Source organism: Colius striatus, chromosome 9 (genome assembly GCF_028858725.1).
Source record: "Colius striatus isolate bColStr4 chromosome 9, bColStr4.1.hap1, whole genome shotgun sequence".
NCBI classification, from domain to species: Eukaryota; Metazoa; Chordata; class Aves; order Coliiformes; family Coliidae; genus Colius; species Colius striatus.
This window is the reverse complement of record NC_084767.1, coordinates 4,387,304-4,410,470: the sequence shown is the minus strand read 5'-3', so window position 1 is coordinate 4,410,470 and position 23,167 is coordinate 4,387,304. Positions and strand designations below refer to the sequence as shown.

At 47.3% G+C, this 23,167-nt stretch overlaps 1 protein-coding gene across 1 annotated transcript in view; it reads right to left on the bottom strand.

Annotated features, from left to right (window-relative positions):
• NEURL1B (neuralized E3 ubiquitin protein ligase 1B) overlaps window positions 1–22,960 on the bottom strand; it is a 36,560-nt gene extending 13,600 nt beyond the window's left edge. Inside the window, exon 1 of the mRNA XM_062002901.1 lies at window positions 22,869–22,960. Within this exon, the coding sequence (XP_061858885.1) occupies window positions 22,869–22,899 (31 nt within the window). The 5' untranslated portion in view covers window positions 22,900–22,960. The remainder of the gene's footprint in view (window positions 1–22,868) is intronic.
• Between the last annotated feature and the right edge of the window lie 207 nt (window positions 22,961–23,167).

Genomic DNA, 23,167 nt, shown 5'->3' with positions numbered 1-23,167 from the left:
TTTTCTTTCTAAACCAGTTAAAATGAACTCCCCTGGCCTCAGTACCCCCGTGTTGGCCAGGAGGAGGAAGGAGGGAAGAGAGCTTTTGTTCTCCTTTCTATTACCACAAGGACCCCCTGCTTTCCTCCCTCCCTGTGCAGCACCAGCCTTCCTGCCACATCCATCCAGCCAGAGAAAAGGATGGGGCATCCCTTTTTTCGATGATATCTAGCAACAGGACAAGGGGTGATGGGATGAAGCTGGAACACAAAAAGTTCCATTTAAACATAAGGAAAAACTATTTCACTGTTGAGGTGAGGGAGCCCTGGCACAGGCTGCCCAGGGAGGGTGTGGAGGCTCCTTCCTTGGAGGTCTTCTAGACCCACCTGGACACATTCCTGTGTGACCTGATCTAAGTTGATCTGCTTCTGCAGGGAGTTTGGTCTAAAGGTCCCTTCCAACTCCTACCACTCTGTGATTGTGTGTTGGAGCAGGGTGAGCCCTCGGCACAGCGCCTGGGCAGGGGCTGCTAGTGCTGCCTGTGGGAAGGACCGAGGCTGGAGCACCAGTGACAGCAGCACAGCTGACGGAAGAGCCACGACACAGGCACCCACTTCAAACACAGCCGTGGGTCCACCCGGCCAGAGAGGAACTTGGGGCCAGGGTTTGGTGCTTTGTTGTTTTGTGGGGTTTGGGGTTTTTTTTTAAACCAGGAAAGAGTATTGTGGCTAAACAATAGGAAAGTCTCCAGAAGGAAATGAACAGACTGTGTATTTATAACGCCGTTCCCCTGAACACCTGCCGCTTGCCACCAGGAATAAAGCCTGCCACGACCCAAGGCACAGGAAGCAAAGCTTTCCCACTGAAACACGCCTCAAGCTGAGCCTGGGCACGTGCTTAGCTCATTATATACTGACCAGGACCAGGCAAGCTCAACAGGATGTTTGTGCCTTTGAATTGCCCTAATTTGCAGCTCGGCTTCCACAGTTTGGATCACATTTCAGTCCCTCTGCTATTTTTCCAACCCCTCCTCTCTCCTGCTTGTGCTTTCCTACCTAAAAGACAACCAGTGGGATAACAACAGGCACCCTACCCAAGGGTGCCTGGTGCTGTGGCAGGCAGCTGAGAGCAATGCTGCCTTCCTTTTTTCAGCTATAAGATTCCTGCAATGATTTGAGCAAGTAATTTTTTCTCTCTCTCTTTATGCCTCACTTCCCTGCCTAAAAGAGACTCATAGAATTCCTCCACCTCGCAGGAAGCTACAAGGATTAAAAAAAACCCCATAAGATTCTCAAACACTTCAATCCCTAAGCCCTGAAAGCATGTCAGCAGGCTGGCTAGATCATCAGATGGGACATGAACCCACTGGTCATGTCTTTAAGGTCCCATTCGGCACTTTCCTTCTTTTCATTGCAGGGTTTGCCATTTTTCATCCCTACTCTCACCAACTGCAAACACGATGCTTGCAGCATGAGTCCCTCAAACACACAAGTGGGGCTTCAGCAAATATGAGGTAGAATCACAGAATGGCAGGGGCTGGAAGGGACTTTCAGAGATCATCTAGTCCAACCCCAGTGCAGAAGCAGATCAACGTAGATCAGGTCGCACAGGAACATGTCCAGGTGGGTCCTGAAGACCTCCAAGGAAGGAGCCTCCACACTCTCCCTGGGCAGCCTGTGCCAGGGCTCCCTCACCTCAACAGTGGAATAGTTTTTTGGTGTGGGGCTCATCACTGAAGGCTGCAGAAGCAGCCCTTTTGGCAAGGCAGCATTTCCATCCACATCCTTACAGTGTCACATGGGTGGCACTGAAACAGATCTGGGTGATGGGGACCCATGTTGTCAACTGCAAGCAGCTATTACACTCTATCTGAAGCTTCACCTGCTTTCCAAAAGGCCAGCACATTCATTTCTTAGGTTATGCTGACCTTTGGAGAGGTATTTTAACAAGCACGCACTTTGCATTTCAAAAAGGTACAGCGGGCAGACCCTGGACAAATTCCACATATTTATCACGGTTCCAGCGCTAAAAATAAACGTTTTTTCTCTGCACCCATTTGTTCACAGCATCAGGTTTGCTGTGGCACTGTAATCCCACTGGCAGCAGCAGACAGAATTCAGAACAAGAGCCCTCTCTAAAGCTGCTGCTCTCTGGGGTGCGGGACAGAGGAGGCTGCTTAGCTGGGGAAATGACCTTAAGACAGACTGATCCTGTGTTCACTTGCCCTGACAAGGCAGGAAGGAATAATACCACAGAAAGCCCTAAAATGAGAGAGGAGAGTGTAATGTTTAAGGAGAGCAGAGCTACAGCAGAGCTAAGGCAAGGGCAGGCTGAGAGTGGGAGGAGGAGACATGCCACGGGTAAATCCACCATCTGCATCAAAAGACATCCCTGGGTTCCATCACCCCTTGCTGAGGACCCTCCCCAGCTAAACCCATGCCAAAAGACAACAGGATCCCAAAGCAAACAAATGATGAGTCAGCCAGGTGCCAAACAGGGATGCAAAGCAGATCAAGCAAGGATGGCAAGGGGACAGCAGTTCCTGGGAGCACTGTACCGTGGGTGAGCATCTGAGGGGAGATGCAGCTCATCAGCACACAGCTGGAGTGTGGTCTCCTTGTGCTGCTCAGAGACAAGGCTGAAAGGCAGCAGCATGCAGCCTGAAATCTACCTGTTAACACTGGCTGCACAGGCAAAAGGGAACCCACCCGACACGCCTGCCTCTTATCTTTATGGCTGCTGCTTCATCTGTAACATTAGAACTCTTTCCTATTACAGTAGATAGGCAGGTCACTGCTGCAACAACCCTGTTGAACATTAAACAAGGCACCTGGAGAGAGGAGGAAAATCCCAACAGACAGGGACAATGAGGTCAAGCTTACCACACGGTGGCAAGCGTGTTGAAACAACTCTTGAGGCCTGACAGTCAATCCCAGTGTGGCCCAGTAAAAGCACAGTCCTCACTGTGTGGCCCGAGCCAGCAAAGCCACGAGGAAGCACATGGGCTGGAGCTGTGCTGGGGGCTGGAAGAAGCAGGTTATAGGCTGCTACTGCAGATAACAAACAGCAACAGGAATGCCAAACAGGATTCTGCTCTGACACAACCTCATCTTCTGAGAACAACACATAAAAGTCTGTTCACAAATAAATCCAGTGCACTGCCCAGACGCTTTTATTCTTTTAAAAACACAGAGAAATGTGTCGGGGAGTTCTGCAGGAAGAGCTGGTGGCATCTATTCCACCCTCACCAGTGTGAATGTGCAAAGTGAGGCTACCAAATCCACTACAAGGCTGCTAGGAAAAACTGGCTTTGTTCCCAAACATCCTGCTGGCTCAGACACTGGGGAAAAAAAATCAACGTGGTGATTAATAAATATCCCCCGTTTAAATTCCTGTGGTTTGCATGACCAGTCAAGAGCCCTGCTTTGATGTAAAGGTCTCCCTGCACGGTCCTCTAACCTGAGACACGTTTCCAGGGAATTAAAGAACTCCACTTGCAACAGAATGATACAGAAATCGAGGCGTTACTGGGAGACCAAAGAGCCTGCGGTGAACTGCAGGAAATGTGACATTTTTAAAGAGATTCATTTGGGAAAGAGGGGAGGAAGGAAGACAGAAGTCGCTTTTTCATTAGAAAAAGGTGTGTTGTGGCACTGAGGCAACTCTCAATGCAAATATCGAAGGGCCAGAAACTATTTTTCATTGCAAAACAGTCCAGAAGAAAAAAACCCTGGCAGAGAAGAGGGATTGACTTAAGCTCGTCAAACCAAGTTGTGTCTCTCTCCATGAGGATTTTCACATGAGAAACCTCTCTTGCTTCTGTGGCTAATGCTTGAAACTGAACAGTTTATGAAGAGGTTTTTAAAACTATGTCAAAATCCTTTTTTTGTTCCTAGGCAGAGGCTCAGAACACATTTCTGCTGGTCTTACAGGCATTCCTCCATGAAAGCAGAGAGGGAAAAGCATCAGGGAAAAATCCTTTTGTTCTGATCCTGATCCTCAAACCAGCAAACACGGGCAATTCCAGCAGGACTTTGCAATACTTTCCAGGCTGCTCCGTCCCCCGTCTCCCTCCACATCCTCAGGAAACCAGCCCCTGCATCGCCGCTCCTTTCAAATGAAGCCTTTTCCTTGCAGCAGGGAGCTCACATGAACACAAAACTCAACCACATGATTTAAAAGAACGTTTGCCTCGACGGGAAAGCCAACGCCAGGCCTGAGCTCTCCTGGTTAACCGAACGTCACGTCACGACAGCAGCATGGGAGCCAAAAGACGGCAAGTGCAGCTGAAACACCAATGTCTCTCTCTAACAGCCACCAGCTGGCTCGAAGCAGAAAATAAACCATGACAGAAGGCCTGCTCCAAGGATGGAAAGTGCTGATAGCAAATCTTCCACGACCTAGAAGTGATCACAGAGCCTCAAAGACTGGGGAGAGCCAGCGCTCTCCCGAATCAGGTGGGAATAACCTCCCAGATCTCTTCTGCTTACTTGGTAAAGGGAATCAAACTTGACACAAAGGAAGCCGGTGCATGACTTTGGTGGTGTGGCATTTTCAGAGCAGAGTGGGGAGCCCTGAGCTAAACCAATCTGGTCTTTTGGATCAGGCTGTAGTAGCAGGGTAACTGCTATCAAAAAAATCTACTGCTGGGTCTGCAAGCCTAGGTAAGTCCACCTACGCTCATCTCCGTCTCCCCGCTCCCCCGTCTCTCTCCTGTTGTGCCTCTCACTGCTTTCATGCATGAATTTTGCTGCAAAGTTGGCCCCATCTTTATTACAGGCTTTTAGTTCTCCTGCATATAAATAGCACTAAGAATACACAGAAGCCAGCGATTAAGCATGGGGGAAAAAAAAAGTCTCCTCTCCCCCGTATTATTAGTGAATCTGGGTCAATGAGTCTGCAACTCTAGTAACAAATTCTTAGACTTGGTTAATGAGAGACAGAGCGAGAGTGAGCAGGAGAGGGATAGAGAAAAGGCAGGGTTCGTGCCATAATCCCTGCTTAAGTCTCTTGGTGCGAGCGATGAAAGCAGCTGCATGATAGACGAGGAGCCTTGGAAATGGCACAGCTTACTGTAATCCGTTACACGGCCTCGACACGCAAGTCCACTGGCTCGTGTCAGTCCAAAGGCCCTGCTCGCGAGCCAAAGACCTTTGAAAGATCTCAGGGCTTTGAAAGTCATAAAATATGGGATGCAAAACTAGATGAAACTTTTGGCTACTGGCTCAAGATAAAAACATCTTGTCAAAACCAATCACTCAGCCACTCTTACTACAGCTCTTACCGGGAACTTTTGGACTATGTTGTCACACATCTGACTTCACACACCAGAAGAGCAAACCTGTGCCTCTTACTTGATGTATTATGTTTTTACCTTCTTTAGGAAGTTAAGTTTAACCTGGAGAGAGCAAGAGGGCTCCTCAGCTCACTTTATCTTCTTGTCCCAAACTCAGAGTCCGTAGGAGTTTCAGGCAGTGATCAAAAGCAACGTGAAGCAAGCAGCTGATGTCTGTTTAAGCAACTCCACAAATGGTTTCTGAGGACTGTGAGGTTGGGAGACTAAATATTTTCTGAATCTAAATGCTCAGCTTGTCAGTCAGTGATTAAAATATGTAGTTTTGTAATTTAGTGTTTTGTTTCCTAGAAACAGACAATAAAGTACACTATAAAGGAGAGAGCACTAAAAGATGTAACACTTCAGGCTGGAAAGACTGGTATGGAAGAATGAACTCAGCTGGAGACCCAAAGGTAGGAGGAGAGGAGCAGAGGTGTGGATGAAAACCCTCCTGTTCTCTGGGGCAGTTGAGTTCTGCTTTGATGTACTGAATTCACACAGAAATGGGATCCTGGTTCCCTGGATTTACAATGCTAAACCATCTTATTTTCAATGCCTGCTACTCTGGGCAAGTCTGAAGCCCACTACCACCCCCCCAGCTCACTAAGTTGATGCAATACGTACGTTGTGCTCACTGCAAGCTAAACCCAGCTTAGAAGGACAATATCCAAGGATCTCATTCCAACAGTGGCTTTGCTGTATGTCAAGCACCATTTTCCTTGTGCATCCCCTTTTTCCACAGCCTGACACAGGGACAGGCCCATGGGGCATGTGTCAGGGCACCTTTTTCTCTAATGACAGCTCCTACAGTCATTAGAGGAGAAAGACTTTGTCTTCAATGGCCTCATTGCTCTATGGTATCACAGAACAGTAGGAGTTGGAAGGGACCTTCAGAGATCATCCAGTCCAACCCCATGCTAAAGCAGGTTCACCTAGATCAGGTTGCTTTCCTCCCTACTCCAGGCCAGCACTGTTCACTGCTGCAGCAGAGACCTCAGACACAGCCTATGGGCAACCTAAAACCCCCACTGTGTTTGTGAGTGCTGCTGGTCCCTCCAGGCTTGTGACCACCATGTGGACCCTCACTTTGAGGTGGGAGGGGACCCCGTTGCTGTGTCTGAAGGAGATCCTTCGTATGTTCCTGATCAGTCACACTGCACGGAAAAGAACCCAGTTAGAGCATTTTTCTCTGATTAAAAAAAACAAAAAGGGTTTACCTCCTTGTCCCCAGTTCCATTCTATGCATCAACTCTTCACTTCCAGGACAATTCTTCCCCTACAGACAGTATAAACAGCTTGCAACTGTTTTTCAGAGCAATCTTTCATATGTTTAAAAAGCTTTGTCCTGAACCAGTGTTTTCCTCTTCCAGTAATGACTGTGATTTACAAGAACACGTGAGTTGTGTAATCACTAACACTGGAAAGGCCCATGCCCTCACCCTCTTCCCTCCTCGCCAGAGGAGCACGTAACAAACCATTAATGCAAATAGATTCCCTGTTTCTATTGAACCCCTTTTCTTCTGACCAGCTGTACCCAGTCATCTGCACACTGGTTTATAAATAGTGACCATGTCATTCCAGTGTTAACGGCTTTAAACGAAACTGGGGAATTCAGTGTGTTCCCTTTTAATATCCTCAGAGCAGCAGTTTCATTCCATCCCATAGTTTCAATACAGGGCTCATGGAAAGAGTGCTGGAGAGCTTGGCACATCCTTCCCCCAGCCCATCAATGCATCGCTTCCAGCACAGACAGGAACAAAAAGAGGGAAAGAATTTTGTTGTCTCCCTGATGCAGGAAACCCACCCATCCCCTACAGACAGGCAGTGTCAAGGCACTGCACCAGGAAAGCAGCTGGTGGAACACAGAGGGAAAAAATCCCCAAGGTTTGAAAAGTAATAGTGGCAATTTAGCTTCACTTTCGATGCATTGTTCTCTGAAACCCCCCTGAAAGCCGGTGTTTATGTTACCCTTGTCCCTCTGAATTCGGACTGTTTACAATTTCTTCTTCTGCCCTTTCCACCTCCAAAGCAGCCTGTTTGGAGAAATGCCAGCGCACGAGGTGTGCTGTCAGAGCCCTCCCCAGGGTCTGCGTGTGTACCCGTGAGGCTCAGGCTGAGATGCTTGATGAGCTCAGTGTGTTGTCCACACTCGCTGAAAGACACAAGAAAACTTTCCTGTAAGCACAGAAATCATCCAGGACTACAGAGAAAGAAAAGCTGCAGATGAAGGGCGAGATGAGCACTCTGAGCGATGCTACAGGCACAGAAAGGAGAGCCTGGCCATTCGTTTTTCTGCCTTCAAATTGGTCAAAAACAACCCTTATGATAAAAGGAACAAACCTGCTATTTTTCTTTGCCTCAAATTTGTTACAGAAGCCTCTTTTCGTCTTTATCACTTCCCTTCATAGTGATTCTAAGGGTCTCTCTTTTTTTCCCCTTCCTAATTATAACTCCTCCGTGCTCAAAGGACAAGAAAGAATTCAGTTTAAAAGGAAAAGCAGTGGAGTTATTTCAGTCCAAACAGAGATGGATAACCAGAGAGCCATTAGACTTAACAGTAGAACCCATACAGGGCTTTTGATTCATCTGAAGGGAACCAGAAAACCATGGGAAAAGGGGGGGGGGGAAAAAGGCCTCTAGGAAGATGTTCTTTCCAGCAAACCCTGCTCCCAACATGGTGCAGCATTTTTAAACGTTGTCCACACAGTTTCTTTTATATTTACACACAGTTTAAACAGCGACCTGGCAGCGAGAGGGGAAAATGCTCTGGGAGGAACGCATGGCTGAGGAAACTTAAATAAAGAAGTGGCCAGGTCTTCAATCATCCTATATTTTATATATACAAAGGCTGTGATTCCACTAAGCTTTTCCGAAACAATATGTAAAGAATCCAAAACAGGGCAAAAGGATGGGAATAACTGGTTATAATTAAATGGGGGGGGGAGTGGGAGGGGGCACAGCAATTCTACTCTGACAGGATCTGGAGGCATCACAAAACCCAAAGGGATTGGTGGTGGTGGGAACTCTAATGGGTTCTAGGTAACTGCATAAGGGGCTGAGTCCAGCCTGATCTGGGTGGGCTGGTGCCTGAGGCCAACACTCTCCCAGCAGGAAGATTTGAAGTACATTTAATAGTGGCCAAACTCTCTAAGTGACGTGAAGGGCTGGTGACTTCACTCAACTCACGTACAGCCCAACCTGTACAACAACATCCCATTTTCTTGGCTGATTTAGTTAATGTTCAGAGAAACAAGCTGTAGCTTTTTCTAAATACAGCCCATCTTCAGAAATAAAGCCCAGAGTCTTGAAAAGAGGAATGACTATAAGAATCTTTTTAAAGAGCTCATTTCTGGTCCAGAAACGGAGGAAAACGTTCCACTAAGGAAAAAATAATAAAAGCATCCTCTTTTCCTTGGTTGAATTTTTGTTTAAATGCATAGTTTTCTGCTGAGGTATGAAGCCAATCCGAGAGGCAAGTGGTTGTGCAACACTTGGCTGCTGCATGGCCGAGCTGTGAGATCCTTTTCCATGATATTTACAGGAATTAATAAGAGGAAACAAGAGCCACTTCAAGACGTTAAACTGTCCAAACAAAAGTAAATACACTCATACCATTACTGGACACACAATGACCTCAGCCCCTTTCTTCACCTCAAATGTCTTCAATTATTTCAACACCAAAAAAAGCCCCTAGGATTTGAGCAAGAGATGTTTATTTTTAAGCCTCTGTGTCAATCTTCTTAACGCCAGTGGGATTTGATCCCAGCACACCTAAGTCAACATCAACATTTTTCTCCCTTTGCTCTCCCTTGGTGTTACTACAGCCAGGAGATGATAAAAGCAGGTGAACTGAAGAAATCTAGAGATGAGATGGGGATGAGACACAACTCCTTGCACTGCTGAAGATAAATGCCAGCTGTTTTTCTTAATGGCCAGAGCCAAAAACAACCCCAAACCAAAGCCTTTTTTTTTGCTCCCTCCCCTAGAGGAAGAAAGAGCTCCCAAGATATGAGGTGAATGTGTGAATTATACAGCAAACAAACGGCACCTCACCAGTGAGAGACACCTGCCTGCCAGGGAGGCCCAGGAAACAGAAAGTGCTGCTGTTCATGATGTTTTCCCACTTTCTTAAAGTGGAGCTTGGACCAGTGCTCAACAGAGCATTCACTTGGTCAGTACCTCCAAACCAGTTCACTGCAGAGCTGTAAGCTGTTATTGTTTTTGTTGGTTTGTGTTGGGCTTTTATTTGTGTCCTTCAGAGATGATTTACCCCTATAAAAGCCCACTGTAGGGTCAAACAGCACACTCCTTAAAAACTGGAATTTTTAGAAATCCCACATGAAACAGCTGCCTAAACCCTCCCATTTCCACCCAGATGGCTCTTGTTTCAATTAACCAAATCAAACTAATTCAGAGCCACTCGCTGGCCTTGTTTGGATTTACTTGGAAAAACACACCTATAAATCACTTACCAAAAAAAAACTGTGGAGAGAAGAAAATTGTTTCTCTTTGGGTGGTTCTTTTGCTTCTTTCTTTCTTTCTTTTTTTGTAGAACTAAATTTTAATACCAGACAAAAAAAAAATATCCAATTACATGTTGACAGCTTAGAGCCTCTGGTGGTTCTGGCTACAATAAAGCACAGGCAGCAGCATGACTACACGCTGTCCCTCTGCTGCTTTGAAGTAGGTGGCACTGAGAGTGTTTCCCATGCTGCGTGTGCCACTCACATCCTCTCCCAGGGACCTCTGAGCTGGAAACATGCCGACCAAGGGATGCCAAATGCGTAGAGAAAGTCTGAAGTCATCAAAAGTGACCCATACAGGGGCTTTCCCTTGGTCCCAAATCCAACTAACGCTGGGTGTTACAGGTGCCGTGGCTCACAGAGCACCTTCTTGAAGAACCAGATCTGTGCGGTCACTTGAAGAGCTGTGGGAAAGCCATCTCTTGATCAACTCAGTCATTGCAGCGATCTGCTGCTGGCAGAAGGGGAGAAGCTCAGCTTCCCCAAAACCTCCCTGCATCCCACAGAAAGGCACATTCCCCCCAAGCAGGCACGTTCCCCTCCGCCCAACCCCTTGTCTGCCAGCACATCGAGGAATTGGCTTCAGCTGAAGCAAATTGCACTCAAGGTGGCTATAAATAACGCTGAAAATCAGCTGAATGACAGTGGCCAACGTCCACCCTGGCACAACTCTGTCAGCCAGGAAGGACTTCCAGCCCCGAGCGTGTACTTTGGTGTGTGCCTGAGTTTTTCCTGACAGACAAGCGGACCGGAGCACAAAACAAAGACAAACTCATCACCTTTTGCTGGCCAAACCAACCTGCTGCTTGCCAGAGCTGCTCATAGCAGATACTAGGAGGGAAAGGGACTGGACAGTGACACAGTCCATCCTCAGCACCACCCTGGGATGCACACCATGTCCCAAAGGCTTGCTGTGACCTCCTTACCCCTTCCATTTCCCACATTGTTGTCCATGCAGAGATAGGCTCAAAACCACTGGTTCACAATGAGAAATCTCTTTCATTACCAGCACAGTGGGGTTGCTTTTCAGAGCAAGCCTATGACATGGGACCACTAAACTTTCTGCCTACTGACAGACCCAGGGTAGAGCAGCCTGACCGCTGCAAATTCAGGGAAGCTTTCCTGAACCATAGCTGATTCCTGAACCATGGAATCAGCTTTCCATGCACACAGAGCTCAGTGAGACTCCAGCATCTTCTGTGCCCCTTTAGGTTTTTTTAAGCCACTCTGGTCAAGTAGGATCAACAGCAGAACTGTTTCATGCTGTTACAAAGCCACCAGTAGTCCTCACCTGCAGACAAGCAGTGCCATACGGTCAGTATACAAAAGCTCTCTGGTTGTGTGGCATACACATAGGTCCGTGCCTAAAGGCCCTGCCTTTTGCTCACATCTTTCCCATCTGCCTTGCATTAATCCCTCATTTCTCATAGCAGTGTTTCAGCAGCTCCCCATTCTGTGACAGCAAGGCAGGCCCACAGCCTTTGGCATGAGGATATTTCTTCCTTCTCTTTGTTGGACCTGTATGCCCACATCAGGCAAAGCCCCGCTGCAGCATGTGCACACAGGGGTGCAAGGGGCCAGCAGAAGGATGGAGCTCAGCTGGCATGTCTGTCTTGACCATTCCCCATGAGTACAGTCCTGGGGTTGGATCCCCAGCCATGCCTTGCCCGCATACCTCCTTTGGAAAACAGTCACTTCCTTGGAGAAAGAGCCTTTCAGGTCCCCAAAACCCCAAACCTCTAAGGCAACCGTGTGGCAAGCTACAAGGCAGCATCACTCCCTTCATTGCCACTCTTTCATTACTATAGAGAGAGACAAGACACAAGTAATGCTCTCAGCACTGCTGTTAGCCAGGGGGCAAAAAGATTCTGAGAAACACAGGGAGAGCTTTGCAAGTGTTGACTCAGTAGGGCAGAGACCTGAGGTGATGAGTCTGGTGTGATGAATGACAGCTGGAGATGCACAACAGCAACCACCCCAAAGGGATGCCCTGTATGTACAGGAATGTAGGCACAGGAAGAGAAAATGCAAGAACATAAGGACAGAAAGGTCCTTGACACTGACCTACCAAACATTTCTGCCCTTCACCTTTAGTCTGTGGGAAAGGAAGAAAAACAAGGACTGCTTGAAGCAGGGCTGCGTTGAAGATACAAGGCAGGGTGCAAATCAAGGACGGGGAGAATATGATCAGGATCCAGAGACACACACAAAGCTTCTCCCTCCTTCTGGGACTGTCTCATGAGGTAGTACAGTTAATCTCATCTCAAAGGAAAATCTGAGCGACTAGCTAAGGGCTGCCTGACGTGGTTTGATGATTGATTCTACTGGCATGGATTTCAGTATTTACAGGAGTGCAGGGTTGGTTTTTTTTGCACGAGTGTATAAACATGTGCTAAATAGGAATGCATACAAAAAAGATGGTTGGAAAACAAGTTTTAAAATGAGAAGCAGTTTTGACCTCTCTGGGAGGAATGTACCTCTGCCCTCTGCTTAAGAGATGGTCAACTGAATGCTTGAAGCGGGTGGGAGAAACAGCAAACACGTTCAGGGAGCTGGGAAACAAGCTTTTCTTTTTGGTTTTGCTTCCAAAACCAGCCTTTAAGATTTCTGAGACCAAGAGGCACTTCCAAAGACACACAGTCTCCTGAAACTCAGTTTTGCAAAAGGAGATAATGTTTAATCAAAGATAATTTTAAAGAAAACTGGAAGAAAACTTGTATTCGGTGATAAACTCTTGTCCATTCCATGTGGGGCCAGGATGCTTCACAAAGCACTTTGGAAACTCAGCCTCACAGTTTCCTCATGAGGCAGATGAGCCCGTAGCAGAGCCAGGACCCCCACCAGAGGCTCCCCACAGAAGGGAACTCATCTGCACTGCTATTAGGAAGCACTGGAAACCACGTGTTGCTTGTTTGGGGAAAGAAAGGGCTGTTTTAACCAATTCCTTAATTGTGAATATTAAACAAATCGAGTGTTGAAGTTGAGTTTGTAACGACTATTGTTCTGCTCGATAACATCAGACTCTCCAGACAGCATCTGTCAATCTGATTATTATGTAGCTAAATGAGGGAGAAAAAAATTTGTTCTCCCTCACCTGCAAAAAGCTATCTGTGCCTTGTAATTATTTGCCTTGATAAATTTAATTTACTTGAGTTCTCCCTTCCAGATTTGGCTGGTCAAGTTAAACTATAAAGATTATTCATGGAAAAGCAACCACAGTTGGTTACTAGGATACAAAAAAATCACTTAGTACGTTCCTCTAATGAATAATCCCAGCAGAACACACACAAATTCAATAAATTATGAATTTCTCTTACATAAACATCGGGGTTGCAGAAGCATTTCTTGGAACTGTTTAAAATAAATTAATACCTTAATTACTATGCGATGGCACAACAAATAGAGGGGACAGCAGAGTGCCTTGTAGGTGAGCTGTATCCTTTGTCTAGACATGAAAGTGATTCTGGAACGAGGCAGGGTGCAAACGGACAGCAGATTCGTTATTGCCAGTATCTATGTGCAGACACTGGTATTTGGCACGCTCACACGCCTTTGCAGAGCGGGTAACGTAAGCAACACACCAAGCTCATTTGGAAGAAGGAATTCACATTTCAGGGGGAAAAAAAAAATCTCTCTTCCTGCAGAATTCCATGTATACAAAGGGTCTTGTATCAAAGCACTGACTGTCAGATCTCTGAGCCTACAAGGTGAAGAGATAGGTTTGCCTACACAGGGTGGCAGCTGCCAGGGCAGCCCATACGAGGCCAGCACCCGTGGCACAGCACAACCGACACTGCTGATGGGCAAACCAAACTGCAATCAGAGACTACGTCTGCCCCGAGCCACTCGCACGTTTTTGGAAGCAACACCCAGACTCAGAAGACTGATTTTTGGATACTTCACAGCATTTGGTCTCTTTCTCTGTGTGTGCGGTCGCATCGTGCTCTGCCTTTTCCTAGCCCTCATTGTATCCCCTCTTAACAGCCATGGCCAGGCCTGACTGGCTGCAGACTGCTGTTCAAGGCTGTGGTATTTACAGACACACTATAGGGTCTGTTGGCCAAGATCAGCTTTTATAAACTTTAACCGAGGTGGATTTCCTTGCAATTCTGCCTGGTGAAGCGTCTGTCCTTCCCAGCCTCTCCCTTTGATCACATCAGCAGCACAAGCAGTGCTGTTCCGCTGCTGGCGAATCACCCAGCTATTGCTATTTAAGACTCACAAATCAAATGCCAGTGTGAAGATCTGCCTCATACTCCTCACAGGACATCTCCTTTCCGGGAGGGATCAACCAAAATGCCTAGCAGACTGAAATAGCTGCAAGCCTTCTTCCAAGGAAGCTCTGCTGGCATCGAGCTTTCCCTCCCTGCACACATGGTTCAATGTTCTCTTATTTTTCAGCCCTCACTGATGTCAAGGCTCTCCTGCAGAGCTCACACCGTGTCTCCATGTCCTGCAGGCTTGTCCCCAGCCTGATGTTCACCAGCCAGCCATGGAGTCCCTAGAGACACCATGCTCTAGAGCAAATCCAACACTGATCAGCAGAAAAAAATCAAGCCACTTAACCACTCTTTCCATTGTGGTCCCCAAGAACCATCATATGAACGTTGTCTCTGCTTTATACGCCCCACAGTTGCCACTACACAACAAAGCAGCCAACATACCTACCACAACGTACCAGCACTTTAAAAGTGAAGCAACAGTCAGGAAATGGTCTCAGTTTTCATACTTAGAAACCCTTTCACTTTGCAGGATGAAGTAATCCAGAGTTTTTGACAGCATCCTAAGGAAAGGATTGCCAAAGAACAGCCCCTTAAAGGGGTGCTTCTTGGGAGCTCACCTTTTTTTGCAGGAGCCTGCAGAGATTATCTAGGCCACTTTTAGCCTCTGATGGGGGCATCTCTACTGATGCCACTCCTAGCTAACAAATGACAAACTTGTCCTTTAAGACCTCCAGTGATACTGATATTCCAATTTACTGTACTCCACCAAGGCTTTGCATCAGCATTAACCTGCCCAGTTGACTTCTGGAGCTCATGTGCTCAGAGGCCCTGGTCTTATCTTCCCCTAAAAAACCCCTGTGATTCACTGTAGCCTCTTAGCAGCAATTTTGACCACGAGTGGGATCTGAGACCAGACAGAGTTGAAGCGCCAGGCGTTTTCTGTTAACAAAAAAAGCTCTATCCGACCGTGTCAAGTTCAAGACCTCAAGAAATAGCAATTTCCCCTCATTAGGAATTAGGCTTTCCACCTCAGCATCACACTGAGGAGATAACTTCTGAACTCCACTCCATCAATTATAAAACATGCTAAGCTGAGAAGCCGGTGCCCCGATGAGACCAAGACAGATAAGAGGCTGAGAAAAGCTGCTGCCACAGTGCTACTTATCGCTGAGGAAAGAGAGAGAAACCTGAATGAAATTATTTCCTTTCTGCTGCCAAATGGGATATTCTATCTTTTGCCTTTGACTTGTCAAGGCACAGCTTAGCATATTTAACATTCAAGTTACGGAGGAGGGCAAAAACCAAACAGTTTTTCTCCCTGGCTTTTGGAAACCTGATGGAAAAACTTTTGCACAGGGAAATTCTCTCTTGACTGACCATCTTCCCTGCATTGCTACACGGACAGTGAAAAACAGAGCTTTATTTTTGTGTGATCTACTTATTTCCCCCACTTAGCCATAAGATGTCAGGCCCATCAGCAGAGCAATCACAAGAAACCAAGAGCCACAGACAAATGGATGGTTAAACCAGGAAAATTTCCTAAAGTACAGAAGTCTCATTATTATGTAAATATCCCCAGTGAAACAAGAAATCTGTTACATGCAACTGTATAGCCAACAACTCTACAAACACAACTCCAGCCATTTTTCTCCCTTCAAAGCATCAGGAACTCTTGAAAAAAGAATCTTAAATGTGATTTCCCTGCTGCACTGAAAAGCTTTGAAATGTAGTTACAGGGTTTTTCTTTAACAAATGCTCTGCAATTCCAGCAGCAAGTGAGAAGTCATTTTTTATCTTCTAATTTGGTTTCTTTACACCAGTCCTGTTGATGTAGAAAGGAAGAAAAATGCATGATTTTGCTGGAGCAGGGAAAGGGATGAGGTCTGATCCTCTCAGTAGGAGACCTCCGAGCTGCTCCACTGCCAGAGGTCTGAAAGAACCGAGAGAGGAAAAACTCCTCGTGGAAATCAAGCCCTGCTTACACAAAGCAGAGGAAGATATCTCCCTGGACACAGAGGGAAAAACGAATTAGCAAGCAAGAAATCACTTTCCCTCACTCCTCCCCAAAGCCCTGCTTCAGCTATTCAGATACCGGGAATTTAATGTTCCAGCACTCGGTAATTGAGACAACAGGGCATCCAGGTCTGAAGGAAGAAGCGAGCACAGGTATGCTGAGATAAAGCTTTCAACCAGATGTCTCAGTGCCAGTGATTCATCCTTTTTAACATATGGGGGGGGGGGGGAATACAGCCATCATCAAGATATGGAACAATCCAGAATAAACAGCATCTCCTTCCCACCAAGCATGTCCTCCCATGGGTACACATCACCTGCTGTATTTGCAGCGTGCAAAGAGGTGGGATGGGCAGGTCTTCAGAGAAGTGGAAGGACCTCACAAGCAAAGGGCACTGGGGACATCAAATACACACAGCGATACAGAGTCAGTCTCCTCCAGGAGCCAGCAGATTAATGACACCAAGGGCAAGGGTGGAGAAGCTGCCTAAATGAGAAGACGGAACAAAGTATGGAAATGCTCCTATAGCCAAACTTCCTCCCGTTGCTGCAGTCAGAGAAGCCTCCCTGAGACGTGACATGGAGCCAGGATCCTTCCAACAGCCCTTCAGGCTCCCACCTCTTTCTGTTCCTGTTGGTAAATGAGCACACACCCGGCTTCTGGGAGCAGTGTGGAGAGTGGCTCACCAGCCAGGCTGATGCCAGGAAGCCCCAAACGAGTGTGGTTGAGGAGCTCATTAGGAGCAGGGAAGGTGCAGGTGGTGAGTCAGCCATGTGGTTTGGCTGCCGTGGCAAGAAGCAGCAGCAGGAGGGGGATGCCAGACTGCTCCGGGCACCAGACAGGAGACACACGAAGGATATCAGACAGATGGAAATACAAACAGGAAAGATGGAGGAGACTGCACACACCTTCCCCATAAAGAAGCTCAGATGTGATCTGAGACGTGTCTCAGGAGATCACAGTCGGCCTCATCCCACCTTGCAAGTGAGCCCCTTCTCCTGGGTTCTCGTTAGCTCTACCCCTGCCTGGTTCAGCAGATTTGCTTCTCTCCTGAGCCCACCACATCCATCATGGTGACGTCCACACTCCACCTGAGGAAAGCCTGCTCTTATTTTAGCTACCAACCCGCACAGATAGGCTCTGTAAACAGTGGGAAGCTGATGAGAAGGGAAATGTTTCCTTTCAAGGCAAACTGTGCAGCAGGACACTGACTGTCCAAGAGCGTGACTCCAAAACTCATTGAGCTTGAATGCAAAGTCCACTGGAACTAACAAGGACCAAGGTGCAATCCTAAATGCAAAGCCATTGAACAGGATACCCAAGGAGGATCCTTACTAGAATGGGAAGAGAAGCACAGCAATCAACTTCAAGGTGACTCATCCTTTTCATGCCAGGTAAACATTAATGCCTGAACATTCAAACTTGACTGCCTAAAGTTAAACACCTTAAACATACTTTAAAAGCTCCTAGGTTGTCAGGAAGCAGCAATTTCCTTTGCCTGGGGTGAGTGCTATCAGAGAGTTCTGCCTGCATTCACAGACTTCAGGGTATGGTGTTAAGCATCTACAGTAGGGTGAGGTGGTGACACACAGGTCCTTCTGACCTGTGGCACTTAGGTAGAGAAATAAGGGAGCGGGGAGGAAAGTGCTGTTTGCCATACATCCTCCTGCTTTATAAAGACATTCCCCTCTAGAGAGTAAAGAATAAAACAGAAGGCACCTGCCCAGCACTATCTGGTGAGAGAGTGGAGAGCAACGACAAGCTCCTGCTTTAATGACACACTTGGCAACGTGCAGCGTGAGTCTGACAGCACACGGGGCATGACACAGAGAGCTGCACTTAGCACCGTCTTGTTAGGTGATGCCTTCCCGGATTCAAGTACAGTTGTTTCTCCAGTCTCAACAGCCGAGATGCCAATGGTAGCACTGAATTAATCATGCCAGTTGGCTGCAGCACATTTTTGGGTATGTACTGTGCAAGGCTGGTTAAAGATAGTCCTCGGTATACGATCAACCTGTTCCAGCTCTAAATCACAGTGAAGGCTGAGCAGTTTCACAGGTTTCCTTTTGAAGAGTGGAAAAGCAGAAAGTTACAAGAGAGGCAGCAAATTAATCTGGGTTTTTTGCACTTCTACAACCTTCTTGCCAGAGAGACTTCATGCCTGCATGTTGAGTAATTAACTCTTGCATACCTATGTGAGCCAAACGGTGTTTCCTACCTCCCTTACATACATGAGCAAAAATCAGTGACAGTCTAGAAACCTCGACTTCCAGACTAAAAGAGGCAGAAAAACAGGCAAAATTGGGCTGTTATGGAGGCAAGATTAACACATGTGATCATTGTTGACCAGAGTTGAACCAAACCCAATCCAAAAGCTGGTCTGAACAGGTACCTTTTTCACTCAAACCAGAACAACCTGAAGTGTTATTTTGCAGTTTTGTTGAAGTGAGACTGGAACCAAACCAAACAATTTACTGAACTAATTCCCTATTCACAATACTGAGAACTCCTCCTACTCTGCATTGCTAGCAGCTAAAGGGAGGGTGGAGGTAGAGAACAAATCTAAACAGAAATGCTCCTTAGAGCCGAGATTTTTGCCCCTGGAAAAGGCAGGGAGGTCTTCTTGGGTTTTGCTACTGATTTCTTACAAAAGAATTGTCTCTGCTATGATAATAAGCAGCAGTATTTTAAAAAGGAAGCACAGAAACATCATCTTTTACCCAGAAGCTATAAATTGCTGCTCTATGGTAACTGTAACCCTATGGCCATCACTGTTTTGCAAAAGCCTAGCAGATGAGAGCATCAGCCTGGTGGAGGTCTAAACTTGGGGTTTCTGAATTGCTAAGAAAGAGTTAACTATTAAAAGCATTTCTTTTTTCCTTAAGAATACAAGATAATTTCTTGAAAATAAGAAATTGAAGTGACTTCTGCCAGAACAAGCCCCATTCTCCCTCGTGTTTACCAGACACAAATGCCACTCATACTTGGTATTCCTCGCAGTTGTGAGGAAGGCTGTGGGAGAAGCACTGCAATCAGATCCCAGCTAGATTCTTAAAAGGGAATTTGGCTCCTTTGTTAAATACCAATGACCCTATTTGGGCCAGGACCAACAACTGGATCCCAACTGGAAAGTCCTTTACTGGTGCTCAGGGCAGTGTGTGCCTCTTGCCCTGCCCTGTGGTGGCAGCTGGCCCTGCTCGCCCCGCATCTCAAGGACACTTGCTGTCTGCCCCACTGTTCTGGGTGGTGTTCCTTGCTTTTTCCTGCACCTTGCAGCTCTGTGTAAAGGCTTCACTGGGCCAGGGGAATTTTCACCTCTCCCAGCTTGCCAGTCCAGAGCTCACTGCATCTTCAGGGGAGGCCTCGTGCCCCTACCTGGCTACTAACCATTTTCTGAGCCCTGTTTAAAGCATCTGCCAAGGAAAGCAACTAGCACAGAGAAATTAGCACTGTAGGAAATGTTGGGGTGCAGATGTGCACCCTCACTGCCTCGCTCACTGAGGAGTTAACTCCAGAGAGCAACTCCTCTGTAGAGCACCACAGGTAAGAGCAGCCACAAAAGCCATGAAGCCCGATGTCGGTATGCAACCCATCCACCATCGCCATCCACGTGGCTTCCCAGCCCACTCTACAAGTCAGGACAAGTTCCACCCATGGGCTGCAATGCTGCACACCTAGTTTATCACCTGTAGGAGACAGAAAAGCGGTGTGCCTCAATAATAAAGAATTCACTCTTGCCTAATCACCTGCCTGCAAATCCTCTCGAACAATGGGCAGTGGTAAGGGGAGGGAGGCAAAGCAGTATTGACATCGGAGTGTAAAGTCACACGCTGCCCTGGAGACCCAGTGGGAGATTATCCCACTGAAGATGCAGGAAGGGTTGGCAATGGGTTAGTGCAGAGGAGCCGGGAGGAGAGGGGGTCCTGCTCCCCTCTCCAGGGTCAGGCCAGCCCCAGGAGGCAACTGTCCTGCCAGAGGAATGTGTCACGTATCATTTAGCTGTCATCTAGATAAGAGCAATTTCCACCACCACCCCAGGACCGTTGTTAAGCATATCTGACACATCTCAGCTCTTTTCCATTCAAATGCCTCCTCAACCCGTTCAAATATAGAAGCTGCCTTTCATTAGCCCGAGCCTATTACTCATTTCAATACCACTCTGGTTAGAAACCTCGCTGTTAATTTGACAAAGCCTCCATCCATTGTGTGTTAACCATCAGACACTTGGCAAACACAAGTTTCCCAAGCTCCAGCTACACATTTCTCCAGAACCCACAGCGTGTGCTCTTGCATCGTTAGATGGAAACGTGGAGAGGAAGGGTGAGGCTATGCAAGGATTTAAAGATGCCACCAATGCAGAAAACACACTTCAACAAATTTCAGTGGAAAAATGAACTGAGCTGCGTTCAGTAGGACTTAAAATCAAATTGCACTATTTGAGAAGAGTATTGCTATAGAAAACCTGATTTGTTGATTGTTTTTTTCCAGGAGCTAAATGACAAAGGTCCCTACGTTTGATCAGAATGGGAAGATGTTTTCCACCTTCAGCTATTTATGAATGAAATGACAGAAGGAGAGCAACATCTGTAGGCTTCTACAGTTAATTGATTCAACACAACAGGTAGGCAAATTTTAGTTCAAGGGAGTTCTGCTTGTCGAGGTTCTTTAATCAAGAACTTCAGCCCATGGGATATGGCAGTGAAATTCCTCTATTAGTCAAAATGAGAATGAAAGTGCATTGCTCAGTCTGCCAGGGTGAAGAAAGAGGTGTGCTTTGAACGAAGAAGAGCCAAGATAATTCTAATTAATTATCTTTGAGTAACTCTAAACAGTCATAGCATTTATAAATAGGATTTCATCCAACAATTCAGTCTTCCAGAAAAACTTTATCATTTTCTCCAGGACTGTTCCAAGAACAGTTCTAAACCTGCTTCCCTCTGTAATGCCATTTGGATAATGAAAGACAAACAATGTATCCGAACACATCAATGTGAAAAATTGTTGAACTGGGTCCAACTTGACAAAATATATTTATAAACTTCCAAACTCTCTCCTGCAGCCACAGGTTAACAGCTTCTTTTGACTCTCGTTACTCCATAAAAAAGCCAAACACCAATGAATTTGGAGAAAAGACACATTTTCAGCACCTTCCAGCACATTTGCAAACAGTCTTCAAGTGTCCTGCGTGGTTTATGCCTTGCACAACTTGACAAATGTTTGCAAATGGACTATCCCCAGCAAAGCAATCCTTACAGTCGGTCTCCACCTGGCAGGAGAGGACAGAGATTTTCTAGGCCACCGGGGCAACGTTTGAATTGGGAGGTCTACATCAATCACCCCTTCCTATTATTTTCTTTCCCCATGGAAACTTTTCCTCTGTCTTCAGAACTTCTTTGGAAAGACCTGCTTAGGAACTCTTTAATCACAGAACTGCGGTACAACTGATGTCATCCCTTTTTTTAACTTCACGTGTGTAAGGCTGTGCACATGAAGGCTGCTCAGGAGAGACTGTTCTAGCAATAAGCAGAACGGCTGATACAACCAGCTCGCAGCCTTCTGGAACAGAGCTCACAGCCAGATCCCACGTCCCAGCAGGTATAGATCCTTTTTCCTTTGGGAAGTTCTAGTCTTCCCAAGGTAACCTGCCCTGACCCAAGGATATTTCCCTTTGCATGTGCCCTTTGATGTCGCCTCTAGCTGAAAAGCTGACCCACAAAATGAATTTTCTCCAAGGTCAGGCACTCCTGACAATGCCTCACTTGCCAGCTGGTGAGGTATTTAAAAGAATGAAAACTTCCTTATTGTGAAAGGAGCTAATTTTCTATTGAAATGTAATAGCGAACAAGAAGAGATGCAACTAGTAAATCTAATCACAAGTTCATAGCTAAACCACAAGCCTGGCAAGCTTTCTTTTGTGCCTTGAAAGTCCCAAATGGTCTCTCTTTGCACGGACAATATATGGCACTTCCAAATGCAAATCAACTCCTCTCTTTATTTCTATATTCAGCTCCCTGGCTGATTACAGCGAGGCATGTGTGTTCATTCAATAGGTCCTCCTGCTCCTTTAAGTAAGTTTAATAATACCCTTTTTATTTATGGGAGCCCGAAGTACAAAGGATGCAATGCAGGAGCTCTACAAGAGCAAAGAAAGAAAGAACAGCAAACTAACTGAAGATACAAACTGGCAAGGACTCGGTAATTCAATACTGTGGACTCTACAGAGACCACCGCTTGTATTATGCGCCGTTTCTCGGAGGACGAAAATGCCTCACGATTATGAACTTGCAAAGGAAAAGAGTCAGTCTGTCTCTTGTATAAGAGCAGAATTGGCTATAAAGGCAGTTTAAAACCAGGGCAGTCTACCAAACATTTCAGACCAGCTTTCAGCCTTCTTCTCGTCACTCTACAACTACCCTTTCTCCACGTTAAAAAGTTGCTTTATAAATTAAAGGAAAAGAAGAAGAGGAAAGGAAACAGCGCCTAAAAGGATTCGACTGAACGGCTGGGGATCGCTGCTTCAGCTGGGGGAACAGCTCCGCTTCACCCGCCCTCGTCCCTCTCGCACGGGCGAAGCTGCGCCCGCCGCTCGAGCATCACCGCTCCGCCGCCGCCTCGGCGGGCACCGTTCCGCAGAACAACAAACACTTCACCGTTGTTAGGGAATATTCGGCTTCTCCCGGGCCGGGAGCCCGGCAGCGGCACAGCCCGCCCGGCTCAACCCCGCACCTCCCGGCGCGACTCCTTCCCCCTCCCTCCCCGGGGCCGCGCGAGCCCCCGCGCTTGCCCGCCGGTACCTGCCAGGGTCTTGTGCACCGTGTTGCCCATCGCTCGGCTCGGCAGCGCGGCGGACCCGGGGCGGCCCCGCGCTCCGCAGGGCCATGGACAGCGCCCGCCTCCCGCCTCCCGCCGCCGCGCTCCGCCGCCCGCCCCCCGCCCCGCCCCGCTCCGCCGCCCGCCCGCAGCCGGGCCCGGGACGACGCCGCCGCCGGCCTCGCCTCGCCTCGCCTCCGCGCCCCCCCGCCACGGGGCCTTTCTGGGGTAGCGTGTGGGGCTGCGGGTCCGCAGAGCCCGCCCTGCGCGGGGTCGTACCGGG